The sequence below is a fragment of the Callionymus lyra genome, chromosome 2 (genome assembly GCF_982586985.1).
Source record: "Callionymus lyra chromosome 2, fCalLyr1.hap1.1, whole genome shotgun sequence".
Lineage (NCBI taxonomy): Eukaryota > Metazoa > Chordata > Actinopteri > Syngnathiformes > Callionymidae > Callionymus > Callionymus lyra.
In genome coordinates, this window is record NC_141819.1 from 28,169,372 (window position 1) to 28,184,663 (window position 15,292).

The window sequence follows — 15,292 nt, forward strand, 5'->3', positions numbered from 1 at the left end:
ATCTAAAAAGGGTCTGTCATTAACCTTGGCTGGCCTTATTAGGTTTATTGCCTGCGGGCAAAAAAATCACAGTCAATTAATACATTTGTCTTTATTGCAATTATTAAAATGTCTTGTAAATTGGGACAGAACGATAATTCCAATCACTTCCCCGTAACCATTGATCGAAGATGTCGGTGGAATTATTCCCCCCAAAAAATTGACGTTTGAACTGAAATAAAAACACAAGAACATTCTGCTTTTGTTCAAATCCAGGCTAATCGGTATGCAGAGAAAAGTGTAATAAAAGCTTCATTTTATTTCCTCTCAGACTTTGCTCTCATTGATATTCATGTTAACTGGCTCCGTCTCAAATGATTGAGTGAGCGTGTGTGCATGTGTTTAAAAGAAAGTTTGAAATATGCCCTTTAGGAAGGGAAATTACTTAATTTAAATGTTTCATGGGTTTTAAACAATCTAGATTATTCATTTATCTTAAAGGCCTTAGAACCTAGAGTATCATTTAGTTAGGATATGACTGAAAATGCAAATGAAGCCCTGAAAATAATTACACTGTCATGGTACATTTGTGCAAAATTACAGGCTGGAAGAAAGTCAGAGATCTGCCTCAATAGAGTCAACTTGGCAGCAGGAGGTTCACCACGTTTCATATTAAGAGTTAGGACAGAACTGTCAGGTTGTTGTTGTCACTTCTCTCCACAGAAGCTTAAAAGGCAGTTGGATATTATGAAAAAAAGAAAGAGTTGTTGGCCCCTGCAATAATAAAAAAGGCACTCCAGGGAGTGACCAATTTACTTTACTTTGTGGAGCTAAAATGTAACATCTAAGATGGACCTTCAGTCTAAGACTCTTCAGCAAAACAGGCAGTTAGTGATGAATGCCGAAATAATGGCTTATTGTTAGTTTTTTCAAATTTCAAAGGATAACATCTACACCACATAACAACTAGATGGAACAGTTATAGATTTATCATTATTTATACTTCAAATTAATCATAGTTTAAAACCTTATGTAGTACAAATCATGAAGAATAGTTTAAGCAATTTGTGCAACATGTATTTTAAAAGATCAGAGAAAAACAACTCTACCAGAAAATGTTATTGGATGCTATTTTTTTGTATTCATTTAGAAAACAAAAGTTCAATTTAATTCGATTTGAGGGTTTATTAATTAAACTTAATGCAATTTTTTTTTAATGCAACCTAAATGAAAAATAAGGTATTCATAATATTAATTATGTTGATGATGAACATTCTTGAAAACATTTTGAAAAAGTAATAGAAATTCATAGAAAAATAATTAATTAATAGATTTATTGTACAGCGTGTGATCTGACTAGTTAATGTTATTTAAACCAAAAAAAAAAGAAACATATTTTTCAGACTAAAAATATTGACTGATTTTATCATGAGTTTAATCCTTGTGTTATCTGAGGGTCAAGGTGACCCAAAGGCCCGAAAACAAATAGTTTTTGTATTGCTTTTGGGTCAAAATGAACGACCTCCACTACTGTATTTCTGGAAACAAGAAAGGTTAGTTCATCATGACCCATACGCAACACAAGGGATAAATCAATTACATTTTTTTTCGGGCCTTCGGGTCCCATTGAGATGATGGTTAATCGCGTCAAGCACTGTTTATGTGAAAAATGGTAGCGACTACAGAAACCAAACATTTAAAAGGACAAAATATTTTGTTAAATTGCGATCATCCGTTGGTTCCTCATCGTTCCCCCCTGCAAGGCTGCAGTCACATTTGTCAACAGCTCCTTGAATTAATCCTGTGATCCACGATGTGTTCATACACGTGTCAGGCCGGCCCCGGTCCACCCCAGTCTCCAACCAACCACACATCTGCCTCAGTGGTGTTTGTTGTTTGTTCCTCAGCCTCTCAGACACAAACGTTCAAAGTTCCACCACACAAGCCCCTCAGACAAGTGAACCCTCACTCGGCAGCGTAATTCAGAGCGACTTGGCAAACAACTTCAGTGTGAAATTTCACAGAGACTCTCAAGAAAGCCTTTTGACACATTAAAAAAGATTAGGAGAGACTATACAAGCCTTGAGGGGGGGTTAGGGAAAAATGTTAGCTTTGCATTTCAATCCACGAGGGTGGGGGGACTTTTTTTTTTTAAAGCAAGCTTGAGGAAAAGGCCTGAAGAGAAAGAAGTTGTGTGTCTAAGACCCTGGATGTTTTGCTCACAACTTTTCTGCACTGAAGTCCCGCCGCTCACGTGACGAAGACAGAAGCAACGCTCATCATCTTGTCTCCGCTATCAGCTAAACTGACACAATTAACAATCTTTACGCAGTCATGAAATTAGGAGGAGGTTTAATTCTCTGCTTAAAATAGGTCAAGATAAGACACATTAAACGTGATAACATGAACGCTTCTCCAGACTGTGACGAGACCTTGAGCCGTTTCAACTATCTCTGCAGTTCACAGATAAACTCACAAACACTGGATCTCTTTTTCCTTCTGTCTGCGCATCATTCGTTTGTGGCACGTTCGCTTTGTTTCTATTCCTGCTTCAATCGAAGCCTTTCATTCATTTAGAAGACACCAACACAGAGATTGACGGATATTTGAGCCCCATCTTTTAATCCTCAACAGTTAATTGTTGGTGAAATTGAAATTTTATACATGAATTATAGGAACTGTTATTAGGTACGGTTTTAAATCCCAAGCAACAACCTGACTAATGTGAACATTAAGACAACTATCTAAATAATTGAAATGTTTTATTGATACACTGTAAATAATAAATACAGTTTATTATAAACTGAATCATTCAAATTTTCCTCTATGCTCTTATAATCAAAAAATTCGAAAAATACTGTACATTTCTCATGTACTACGTTCAAAATTAAGCAAAATTGGGCACATTTAATAGGGCCCTTTGGACCCTCTTGTGCCCCTTCTAAACCTTCACTGATAAAACAATATGAGAAAATACAATTTTTATTTTTTTATATTATATATTTAGATTATAAAGATTATTTAAAAGGTGAGAAATTCCAGCCCAGTTTCCTGTGCACTGCTAACATTCCACTAATGTTCACACCAGAGCATTCATTTTTTTGTACAATCAATCAACATCAGGCATTTGTTGGGGAGTTTAAAAAGCTCTTATGTAATCTGCTACAAAAGTGGGTTTCAGAAGAAAACGTGTGTAATATTTCCAGCATGATGTAGGGCAAAGTAGGGCATATAACTCACTGATGCAACTAAAAAATAATTTTCTGGGCAAATGTGTGAAAAATCGCAGTCCCTGAGAGTCAGTGAACGCATCACATCCGCACGCTATCTTGCCTAAAAAAGGGAAATGTATGTTTTGAGCCTCCACGCAGCAGACACTAATTGTTTTATTCACCTCCTGCAGGACCAGAGGCCAGTCTCAACACACACCCTGACTCATACCCATAATGAGGTTTTCATGCACTTGTGACCCTGATTGCTTCGGGAGGTGAAATACTGCTCTGGCAAAAAAAGGAAAAAAAGAGCTGTCGATGTCATCAATCCTGGTGATGGGCGACTGCAACTGTCCTCTCAGCGAGTGTAAATGTGTGGGTGCTCCACAGGCATGCACTTTGGAATAATATGCACTGACAGCAGTGGTTTCTGAGCCTTTTGGCATAGTTTCCAGAACTTCAGGATCCAAATAAGCACGGTACAGAGACTGTCAGGGATTTCTATCACAAACTAATTTGTCATTGGTTCACCCTGTCGTTAAAAGACAAAGGAGTGAAAGGACGCATTCGTTTGAATAACCAACTTTGACGGAACACATTGCGTGCCTGAAGGCCTCCTCCTCTCTCCACAGTTGGTTGCCCCTGTCAAAATTCAGAACCTGCTGCCAGGTTGACCTGAAGGTCAACAGGAGCCGGCGGTGCGGTGGCAACATCTCTGCTATATAGAGCTGAATAACCATCATAGAGGTACAGAATTTAAAAAAGAAAATGTACCTCTTCATATCTCCGTTCTCATTTAATTCTATCAACAACTACAGCCTTAACTTTTAAGGAGATTAAAGGAAACATGGATGGTATAAGTATAAAATACAATTATATTGTAGAACCAAGCTGTTAAGGTGCCATTTACTTTATATTATTCCTGTATTATAAATATTTTGTTATGTGTTTTAAAAAGAAAATAAACATGAGTTATATTTTAAATTGGTTGATTTGACCCAGTAATAAATCATTTTAAGTACAAAAGTTTGTTAGCTGTCAAAAGAGAGAAAAAGTTACCAATCCCTAACTTTGATGTGTGTTGTACCATATATTGATAACTGAAATAAATGGTTTAATTTACACAGTTTATACATTTGTCTGTATTAATTGTAGGTGTGTAATGTGTTTTTACATGTGTGTGTGTATTTATGTACTTGAGTAAGTCTATTTCTGCTGAAATGCAATTAAATGAAAGGTATTTTGTAAATGAATGCACAAGTTTGTATAGTATAATCTGTGTATCTTTGTCCAGATGTTGAAGTGGATAACGATGACTGTTCAAGGTTTTTCTGGTGTGTTTAAAGCATATTTTGAGAGTCTTGATAGAATATCTAAATCAAAATCTAGACAAGATGCGTGTCAATATTTGTTCACGTGTGCATGTGTCTGTTGTGAACGAATTACTTTAGTTTTGGAAACGGCGCAGCTTCCTCTGCGGTCTTGACTTGTACTTGTGCGTGTGTTGAGGCAGACTTTCCGAGTTCGTGCATGAGATGTAAAACCTGCCAACACTGATAAGATCATTCAGAAGTCACCAATAAAGCGTCCAGAACAACAAGTATGATGTATGTATTTAGAAAAATAACACGGAATGTCTATAATGCATTACAAAAACATGACATTTCATCAAAACAAATTGATTTTGATCTGATTTTAGAAAATAAGTCATCTCGTGCTAAGAATTACCCCAGTGTCTTTAAAGTCCTCGGGGTATAAAATCCAGAATGAGCACAACGTCATGCGTCACCGTCTGCTCCTCCATGTGACTGATGGAAATTGATGGTGCCATGAGAGGAACCAGCATCAAAGTACGTCACGTACGTTTTGATGGCCAGGACCTTTCGGGAGGCGACGCTGTCATTATTCTAGAGCGACACGTGACATGTTTGAGGGAAACAAAAACAACAAAGAGACGTACAATCTAAGAAGATATAAACCTCCGTCTCTTTGGAGCGGAGGACTCAAATCCAGGAGGGAAATTATTTTCCCAGTGGGCCACATGCTAGAGCTGCAGCACAACAATCTTCACTTCGTTATATATAAGGTGAACTTAAATAGATGCATTTTAAGAGTTAAAATATCGCAACAATATCGCTAAATAAATCAGTGGAAATATTATAAAAAGGTGAATCAGAGAAAAGGATAGAGATATGATTTCCGTTCAAATTCACAGAGCTAATTATAGTAGAAAACTCCATCAAGAGTAAAAGTAAAAGTGCATAAGGACACTCTAGCGTGGACTTTAAATTCCTCCACGTCTCAGGTCAACACCCAGGTCTCCAGTTAATTCCAAAGAATCTCAAGGAAGAACATTAGATCAAAGAAAGGCCACTCTCAACTGGCTCTGTGCTCATCAGCAAAAGAAGTTCAACATCTAGACTCGACCTGGACTATGAAAGTAAGTAAGTTTTATTTGTAAATTGCCTTTCAAAGACTAGGGGTTTTAAAGTTGTGGTCCGTGGACCAATTGCCCCTGAGACGATATTCTGCGACCCTCCATTTGATGATCAGATTTTGAGATGTGCTCAAGAAAGGGACTCCATCTTTGTACAATGCAAGATGGTGAAGATAAAAGAGATTTTTTAAAAAGTGTCCCAAATTCAAATAGAAAAAAAATCTACAAAACGAACTAACTGAAAAACAAATCAAATTTTAATTAAAGCGCAGAAAAGGAAAAGAAACAATCAAAAAGTTACAGATCTCCTGACCTGTGGCCGAGAATTTTTTGACGTAGAAAGTCAAGACAAATGTCTTCCGCTAAAATCCATATTTTGTGCTAAATTTACTTAAAATATTTTCTTTTTCCCCGAATGCTTGTGTGTTGCTGTGAATTGCCAGTAGAAGTTGAAAGCGTGTGCTTGAAACGACCGTCTTGTTGCGTGTGTATAATCCAAACTCTCCCCGGAATTCTCCACGTGAAATCACACATGTGGATGTTCTGCTCAAAGCCACACTTGATTATTCACTTCTGCAACTCACCTCCACTGTTAAAAGTCACTGTGAGAATAAGTGAGAAACCTCCAGAGTTTTCACCCAGCGAGGGGTCCGAGATAAAGGTCAACATTACTTCACAGTTTGGGGAGAGTATGAATTCGCTGTGATGGTTTCGCAGCAGCCGTGATCAGTAGGAGACGAGGGAGCAAGCATCGAGGGCCAATCATTCTACCGTGTTGTGACAGCGAGTGCCATCCAGAATGCTCTGCCTGTTGAGAGATGGAGAGGTCTGGACGAGTCACTGTGTTCGGGGAGCTCCTCGCAGCACTCTTGTGGTAGGACCCTTCTCTGTGGCGTTTCAAGAACTCATCAGCTCGACTGTCAACACGCTTCAAGAACGTCCGTCTGTTTTGACTCGACCGATCACAACTCGGGTTTCATAATAACGCAACGCACCACACTGTAGATTAAATACAGTAAATATGACCGCTTAATCATGCTTGCCATGGCAGACTTATCGGCGACTTCCTTCAAAGGTTTTGACTAACCCTGTTGCTTTAGTTGAAAAGACAAAATATCACAATAATGTCAAGGGAGAAAAAAAAAAAAAAAAAACTTCTGCCCAACCGACCGGCAAATACGTGAACCTCCTGACATTATTAGAATAGCATCGCCACGACATTTAGGTCAGTCTCGGTGTCTTGCTGAAGGTTAGATTAAAATAACGTCACGTACAATTTACCCGGTTACATAATCTGCACGATTCAAAAGTCCATCTCACGAGGTCGCGACCCCTGTCCTGAAAGGCACCAGAGAGCCAGGATGGAATCTTACTAGACAGCAATGGTGAATGCACACTGCAACTTCCAACGTAGAAACAAACAAATCAAAGGCTTCGCTGCACTTTGTGATTGTTAATTGAGGTGGAACGGGTCTGTAAGTGAGTCACATCTTAGTCCCAGAAGTTCTGGCACTGCCACAGGGAAACCCGGTGACAGCTGAGTAGCTCTCGCTCTCTCCTAAATCCATCTAAATAGACACCCACACTGGTTAAAGTAGCACCCTCCACACGCACTCACGGCGGGCAGCGCGGGCCAGGAAGGAGACGGTAAGTGTATCAAGACGGTAAGTGTGTGTCTTTTAGGCTTCAATACTTTATTCATTACGGAGCACATCATCATTTCGTCGAGAGAGGATTAAACAGACAGGAGAAGTGTTTTAATTTCAACTTAAATTCTATCACACTACATCAGACTGAGGTAGGAGTCTAATGGAGAAAGTGCATTAGAAGTGAGATTTAAAATACATATTCTCTACCAAAAATATTCTACTTCAGTTACTCAAGGTCTATGAAATAATAGTGAAGAGAAAAAAAAAGAGTTAATTTAAAAAAAAAAAGCAAGTTGAACCATAGGGCAACATCATGTCTTAAAAAGTCAGTGAATAAAGGCAAAAAGTTGCAGTTCACAGAGTGTCCACTTGGCTGCTTCTTAAGCAATAAAAAACATATTAAAGTCAAAGTAAATTAACGCACTAGACATTGGTGAAGATGAGTGACATCACTGATACCAAGTCCATATCTTAAACAGTCAATGGATTGAGGAGATATTACCGTTTATAAACCCAGGTTAATATTTACATCTGGTACCTTACCGATATATAGAAGTTCATATGAATAAAAAAGTGTTAAACCTATACCATAAAAAATGATAACCCAATACTTCTTTCTAAAACAATGGTACTTTTAAAACACTGGATAAATAATGGTAAATATGTTTGAATGAATTCAAGTAAAACCCCAATACTCCTGTGTAATGAATAAGCGCTTCATTGAATCTGAGATACATTCTGAAGATTATAGCATTTTCCTTGTGTATTCTCAGTAAAATCCTTTGTTTCATCATCTGCCCCAACACCCGGCAGGGTTGTAAAAGATAATTTCCAAAGGCCACACAGGCAAAGCAACTTATGCCTAACTTGACATGGTGACCACAGAGAAACAAAAAAATGTATTGTTTTGTCTGCTCCTAACATCTGAGGTCACCACAGCTGACGCTCCTGCAGCTCCCGCCGTAGCAGGGCCGCTCTGCTAGTGCTTGATAAATGCACTATTTTGACACTCATCTGGGCCTCGTTGTTAACTCCCCCACAACAGATCTGATGTGCTTAGACAGGCTCACACTGTGTATTAGCAGGGCTGGTTGGGCTCAGATTGCAGCACAGCAGACTCGTGCAGCATGAGCGAGGGTACTGCTGCTTCCTTATATTCAGAGGTGAGTATTATTCCTGACATGATAGGATCTAAAGTAAGTCAAGGAATACAGATGTTCGCCCCGACTTGACAGGAGTACCAGTCTTCAGGCAGCAATAAACCTGCAATTGAATTAAGCCATGTGAATGGAATTTTCTGACCTGAATATGGATTAAAAATTGGTTTTTACACCATAAATACAACCTCATTCAAGGTCACTTCTGAGACACACCAATCCAAAGTTTGCATTTGTAGCATTAAAACATGTTTCCAAAAATCCATATAACAATAATGCCCGTGTGTAAAACTGAGAGAGAAAAAGAAACGTGATGCTTTCAGAACCACCTCACATGGAGGGAACACGTCAGGTGCTTTATGTTCACGTCAAATGAGGACAGATCCGTATATCAAGGGAGATTTTTTTCCCCATGTTTGCTGCTAACGCTTGATGCAGCGAGTTATTTTCTTCTTTGTCTTTTTGGATTTATTTCTCTTCCACCTAAACTTCTAGGGGCCCCCACAGGGTTGGCGCCAAACCCGCTTTGGGAACCACTGCTTCAACAAAATTACAAAAATAAATTTGGAAAATATGCAGATTTGAAAAATTTAATGTGGGGAAAAAATAAAGTTTTGATGCAGTGGCAGCAGTGTAGGCATAGAGGCAGATATGTTTTTATTTATATGGACACGCATGGGACTACATGCTTGAGCCGCCTTTACTAGTGTCTCTCCTTTTACTTTCAGCCTCACCAACATGGATTTGCAACGGAAATGGATTTAATTCTGGCACAAACCTCTATGAAACATATGCCTCTTCGCTGATTTACTCGGTTCATTTACCTTTGTGTCTTCGGATTAAAGAGAAACGAACACGTTAATCTGACTTGCCTCTTGAACAACAAACAAAACGGAGGGAGAAAGAAATGCTGGAAGAAACAGTGAATAATGAAATGTTATTGTTATCCTTCAAACATTGAAGTCATGTCAAAACATCAATGTGGTGTTTTGCTGGATTGTGAATTTACTTTTATGAATGAGCAACAGTCTGTATTTCTGGCTGTCAGAAAGATGCCTCAGACATAGAGTTAACTATCTCACTTCCAAATGTAACATTGGTGTGAGGATATCTGGCTCATAGATGGGGAAGATCAGGGATCCAGTGGTTACCTGCCAACCAGTGTTTCACTTTAAAAGAATACAAGGAAAGAAGTCGAGCACAGACGCAGTGGCTGGTCGAGAGAGAAGGTCAAACAGCAAGAATCAGAGTCAGATCAGGCCGGATGAGAAGTTCACATCAAGTAAATAATCAAACCATTGAGCTTACTCCAAACAAGATTAATAATTTATCTTCTCTAACCAGTTCTTTTTCTAGCTTCAAGAGAAGGAAAACTAGTGAATTCTTCAGGTATAAACATGACCATGATGAGAATGTACAGACTCAAGCATACAAAATGACACACATTGAGACTTCACAAAGCAAGGATGAGAACCATATCTTCTCTTCTCCTGTGCATACGTGTGTGTCCCTTACAGTGTGTATATATGTAGGAATGGGTATTTGTTAAAGATTTGAGATATTGGTACCAATACCAATTCCTCACCTTCGATACAGGTTCCGGATCAATACTTTTTCTGATGCAATTTTTTTAATGATCAATTCTAATAAAGGACAATTTACAATATTGGGTAAACATTTTCAGAATCAGTAAATTAACACTCTAAACTGTAATCTTAAAAAAATAATAATAATAATTCCAGTGCAAGAAACAACTTTGTAACAAGCGTTTAATTAATCTGATGTTCACCACTTTTGTCCTTTTTTTGTTCCAGAAATATTCTAAATTATGTTCTGTATGAAATTTGCACGATACAAATGGTTTTATTCATTTGATTTGATTAAGACAAAGCTGCAAAATACAGGCCAAAACAAATTAATTTATAAACATGGCGTCATTCGACAGGTTTTCTTACTCCTCAGTTGTCATTTGCTATATTCAGGATTGTCTGGGCGCGGCTTAAAAGGCAGGACAACTCTGTTCCTCGATGAAAAGAAATTTCATGGCTAGGAATATAAATTCAGAGGGAATACAGGTGGCCTTCGTCTCCGTCACCACTCTACAATCCTGGAGCAGGTCATGGTAAAAATAAACTTGGAAGGAGTAAGACCCAAACAGGTAGAACCAGCACGACAGCCATACATTAGTCAGGACGACTGTTCACCCTTTCACTCATGCCGAGCTCTCACCGAGCCAAACAGGTGCACATAAATCTTTCAGGCTATGTTGACAAAAGCTTTCAGACTGCTTCACTAATATATCCGGCACAGGTTCTCTCCTCTTTCTCTCAATAAGAGAATGCACTTCCATTTAGTTTTTAGTTTTTTTTAAATGACCTGAAACTCAGAGTCTCCGGCTGTGTCATTTATTTGAAATTTTAATTGAATATACTGTATGATGACAAATAAAATATGAAAAGTTAGACAGTACAGCTCATTTATTATTTCCGTAGAGAATATTTTACCATTTAGAAATAATGTATTTTCATACAGCAACATGGTCAAATAATGAAAGCAGCCTGCATGGGGTCAAATCCTCTCGAAGAAAAATATAGAGTTCTACATCGGCAACAACCATCAGATGTGTAGAAAACAAGCTGCATCTTCCTTTCAGAGACATACAACTACATCTAAAGTACTTATTTGTTATCTGAACAGCCCTGACATAATAGGTCAACACATGTAAATACTAAACGTACATGCAGTTTAAGGTCACATGCCCCTGTTCCTAGCTGATTGAATAACCTGGTGAATAATTCACCACAGTCACTTTGTAGTCTCACTAGTGCATCCTCAATAAATAAAACAGGACAAGACGCAAACAACGAGACTGCAGAATAAACAGTGAGATACCTGACCGGCTTCACCTAAACGCAGCGTGTTTATGCAGTCAGGTTGTGTCTGCGGTGTTTACTGAGAACAACCTTTCAAATGTCATTTAAGTGCTACACAGTGAGTATGGTGATTCAAGCTTCTCAGTATTCGCACTCTAAACACAATTGCTACGCTTATTTTATCCCCTTGTCCTACATTTATTGTGTGTCAAACTATTTATTGAACTGCCCAAGGCTTTGACGATTTCAAGTAGCTTTTAATATCTTATCTTATCCAGTACTCATATAGGCCAAGGCTATTCTTTCCATGACTGCAAACACTGTTTGAACAACACAAAGTCCCATTGACACACAAACGTAATTCAATGTAGGAGTGGGTTGATTTAAAAGAGTGACTTTATTCATTTTGATACCATCAGCAGCGTTTGTCTGTTTGTGACTGTCAGCAACACAACTCATAATATAGACGTGAGGATTTCAATAATATTTACAGCCAAAAGAAAACGAACACACTAGACATTTCCGGTTAATATCCCGGTTAATATCCAGATCAATTAATCTATCAAAGGATTCGTGTGATGTATAGAGTAGCAGCAAGAGATTCTATTTTTTTTCTCTTCTACTATGCGTGTTGTCCAAGCGAGTTCAACAATGCAACTGTCAAATTGAAGTCATTTTAAATGTTTAAAGGACAGCTTATGTGAAAACCCGTCTTTCCTGACTCACTCACATGTTTCAAATGTTGAAGTCTTCCTCTTCAAGATGCAGTAAATCTTTCATCATGACCATGTTTTGAACTTATTACTTTATAAAGTTCTACCCCGTCTGAAATCTCAGTGAACAAGAGGTTACGTGTCCATTTTGACGTAATAATGGTCCTCACTCCTCCTCCAGCCAACTCCAATCACGCCCTGCTTTGTTTATACAAAAAGTACCTTGGAGGTTGATACTTCTGGGATTGATGACACGTGGTGACAAACCCAGATGCTGAACCAATCACAGCAGAGCTTGAATTTAAGATTTCAATGGAAAGAGAGTTTTGTACAAACGGACACAAACTGATGATACAATAGAGTCCAAGAACAATTTAAAAGGGAGTAAAATCAACACAGTAGTTTCTAACTGATCTAAATAAATGGCAAAAAATGAGGTGCATGTCGTACAACACCAAGTTTGTTGAACGAACAGCATCCGTTTTCATGATTTTTCCACACAACACATTTTAGATAAATAAGGAAATGCCTCTTGCCCTAAAACAAAATATTTTATTTGCATATTCCATGTACTCTGCTTAACAGTGCCAGCAGGTACAACTTGTGACATTTCATACTGAAGGCTCCAGTCCACAGGACGTTCTACCAGAGGCCATGCTTGAACCCAGGACACATGTTGGAGATGTACAGTGTAAGTGATTCCCTAAAGGAGTATTATTTATGCTGCAAACAAACTCTGGAGTATATATACTGTATACCATGTGAATGTACGGACTCATGATTTCTTCCAACTACCAAAAGAAAATGAAAGGAAAGAATATACTGTAAGCAAAGAAATGTGTGACAAACTAGTGAGAAAGAAAACAATCCAGAGCAAAGCACCAGATTAAGGCTAATGGTTTTTCTTCATCACACTTTTCACAGCAATTGAAAGACGAAATTTAAACTGAGCATGAAACTCAACAATGTTAACTCTACACAATGCAACTGACTTTTCACATCTGTGATCCTCGACTGCAACTTATTGCAAGCATAAAAACCTCATCATGCACAAATCACTGTGTTCCTCATGTGCTGACTCTATACTAATCCAGTGGACTTGGGACCGTGACACAATTAACGATGACCTAGAACCAACTATGAATGATGTCCATGTGACAATACACCATTCTTGTTCTGTATGACTGCTGACACTGGGTAGCGTTTGTTGCATGTATAGCAGGAAATATACTATATAACATACATATTAAATACAATGCTGTCGCTGCCAGAAGAATTACAAAAGTTAAAGATGCATACAACTTGATTAACCCTGGAAAACAACTACAATAATCTTGTATTATTCAGTCCTAAGTAGTACTGCACAAACACACACATAAATGCATTTTCTTTATAGTTATACAGGCTTCCCAATAACTCCTGGAATATTTGTGTCAGATTTTGCATCCAATAATGAATTAAATATGAATACCAAGGAGGGTACTAACTCGTGCAGCTGCAGAGATGAGTTCACAAAGAGGGTGCCAGATGAAGGTAGTGGAGTTGCCATTTGTGTTGCAGTTTGAGTATAAATTACTTTTTAAAAAGAGAGTGGTCAAAACCATATTGTGGCAGTTGAGACTTGCACTCAGGCTTCTTAGTTCTAAAAAAAACATTGGGTTAAACAATTGGCAGAAAAAAAAATAATAATAAAAGACAAGGAGTGAAATACATAACTTGTGTTTGACACTGCATTACCTTGCTTACATACTGTATATCACTTACTTACCTTGTCTTGACCTGCAACTACTCCAATCATGTGGACACGTCGAGGTGACCAGTGCTGACCTTACAGCAGGCGATTTATCAGTGACTTGCGTTCAGGGGAGGTGGCGTGTTTGACGTACGCGTCTGATATATTTACTGTTGCTGATCAGACATGGAGCCACAAAATACACAGTACTGTGCCGAAAGCAAGGCGATACTCATGAACCCGCAGGACAGCGTTACCTTGTGATTTATTTGACCAGCCGTGAACTGAACGACGTGTCACTGCCATTTATGTAGCTCTTATATTCCCTTGCATGACCTGAGATTGTCTTCATAATGTGTTTAGACAAACCACCTGATATATTGATACTGCTCACCTTACACAGTACATCGGTAATGTCAACACACCACATGACTTGCATCTACGTCATACTACAGATGTGTTACACTTGAAATACCACTTGAGTCAAACTGGACCTCACCAAACACATGAGCTTTCCCGTCCTTAAACTAAATATTTGCTCTGATGTTTGACTAGAATGCTAACATTGAGCCTGAAGCAAAATGATTTTTTTTGCCTCAGCCTCTTACACTTGAGTCAAGACTTAAGTCCAGGATGTTAGCTAAGGTAAGAAGTCTCTTATGGTCACATGCTATCTTAACATACCGGTGTGCTCCGCGGCTTATAAGGCGAGCTGCTCTCCAAGTCGGCCAAGATGCTGGTGAGGGAGTCAATCTCAGCATCCAGACTTGAGCGTCTCTCCTCCAGCGTCTTCTCCGGTCCTTTCATCTGCCGAAAGGAAAAGGAAGAGAACATCAGGAAATTGTACACCGATTGTACACATCATTATATAACCAGTGTTTACTGCACATTATTTACAGCTTTGACTGCCCTTTGACCCCCATGAGATATCACGCATAACGAGAGAAACTTTCAAAGTAATCAAAGAATAAATCCAACATTCTCATATAGTCCACTGTAATATATTGCTTTTCTTTTACTGCACTTAGCTTGTCGGTGTAGCACCTCAGACAAAGAGAGGAAATAGTTAGAGTTGAAAAGATTTATGGTAAACATCTTTCTAACCACTTACACACTGAACAGGTCAGAGGGTTTGTGATGATTCTTGAATGTACATGCGTGAGGTTACTCTTCACCTTATGTTTTACAGTGTCAGGCTTGAACACTTATGAATACCTTTCAAAGAAATGCAACAACTGAATTCATAAATAAAAACATACTTCATATATTAATCCAGGAATAAAGTATTAAACCTAACATGTCTTTCTTGCTCACCCCTTATAGTGAGTCACACACATTTATAGTATAAAATAAAGTGTGGCTTTATTTATTAGAATCAGAGACTCACTTCCAACCCAAACATCGACATCTGTCAATTGTTATAAAATCATGTGAGAGGAGAACGCCGTATCAAAAAATGTCTCTCCAACTGATTGCCAGTAAGTCGAGAGGAAACATCTATTTTCTTTTAAATGAGGTGTCCACTAAAGGCTGGCTGTAG

At 38.4% G+C, this 15,292-nt stretch overlaps 1 protein-coding gene across 2 annotated transcripts in view; it reads right to left on the bottom strand.

The window, feature by feature from the left end:
• The window catches only part of lpp (LIM domain containing preferred translocation partner in lipoma), a 123,041-nt gene that overhangs the window by 60,624 nt on the left and 47,125 nt on the right, over nucleotides 1–15,292 (bottom strand). For both annotated transcript variants that reach the window (XM_087784449.1, XM_087784450.1), the window contains one exon: nucleotides 14,437–14,559. In XM_087784449.1, the coding sequence (XP_087640575.1) occupies nucleotides 14,437–14,559 (123 nt within the window). The remainder of the gene's footprint in view (nucleotides 1–14,436; nucleotides 14,560–15,292) is intronic.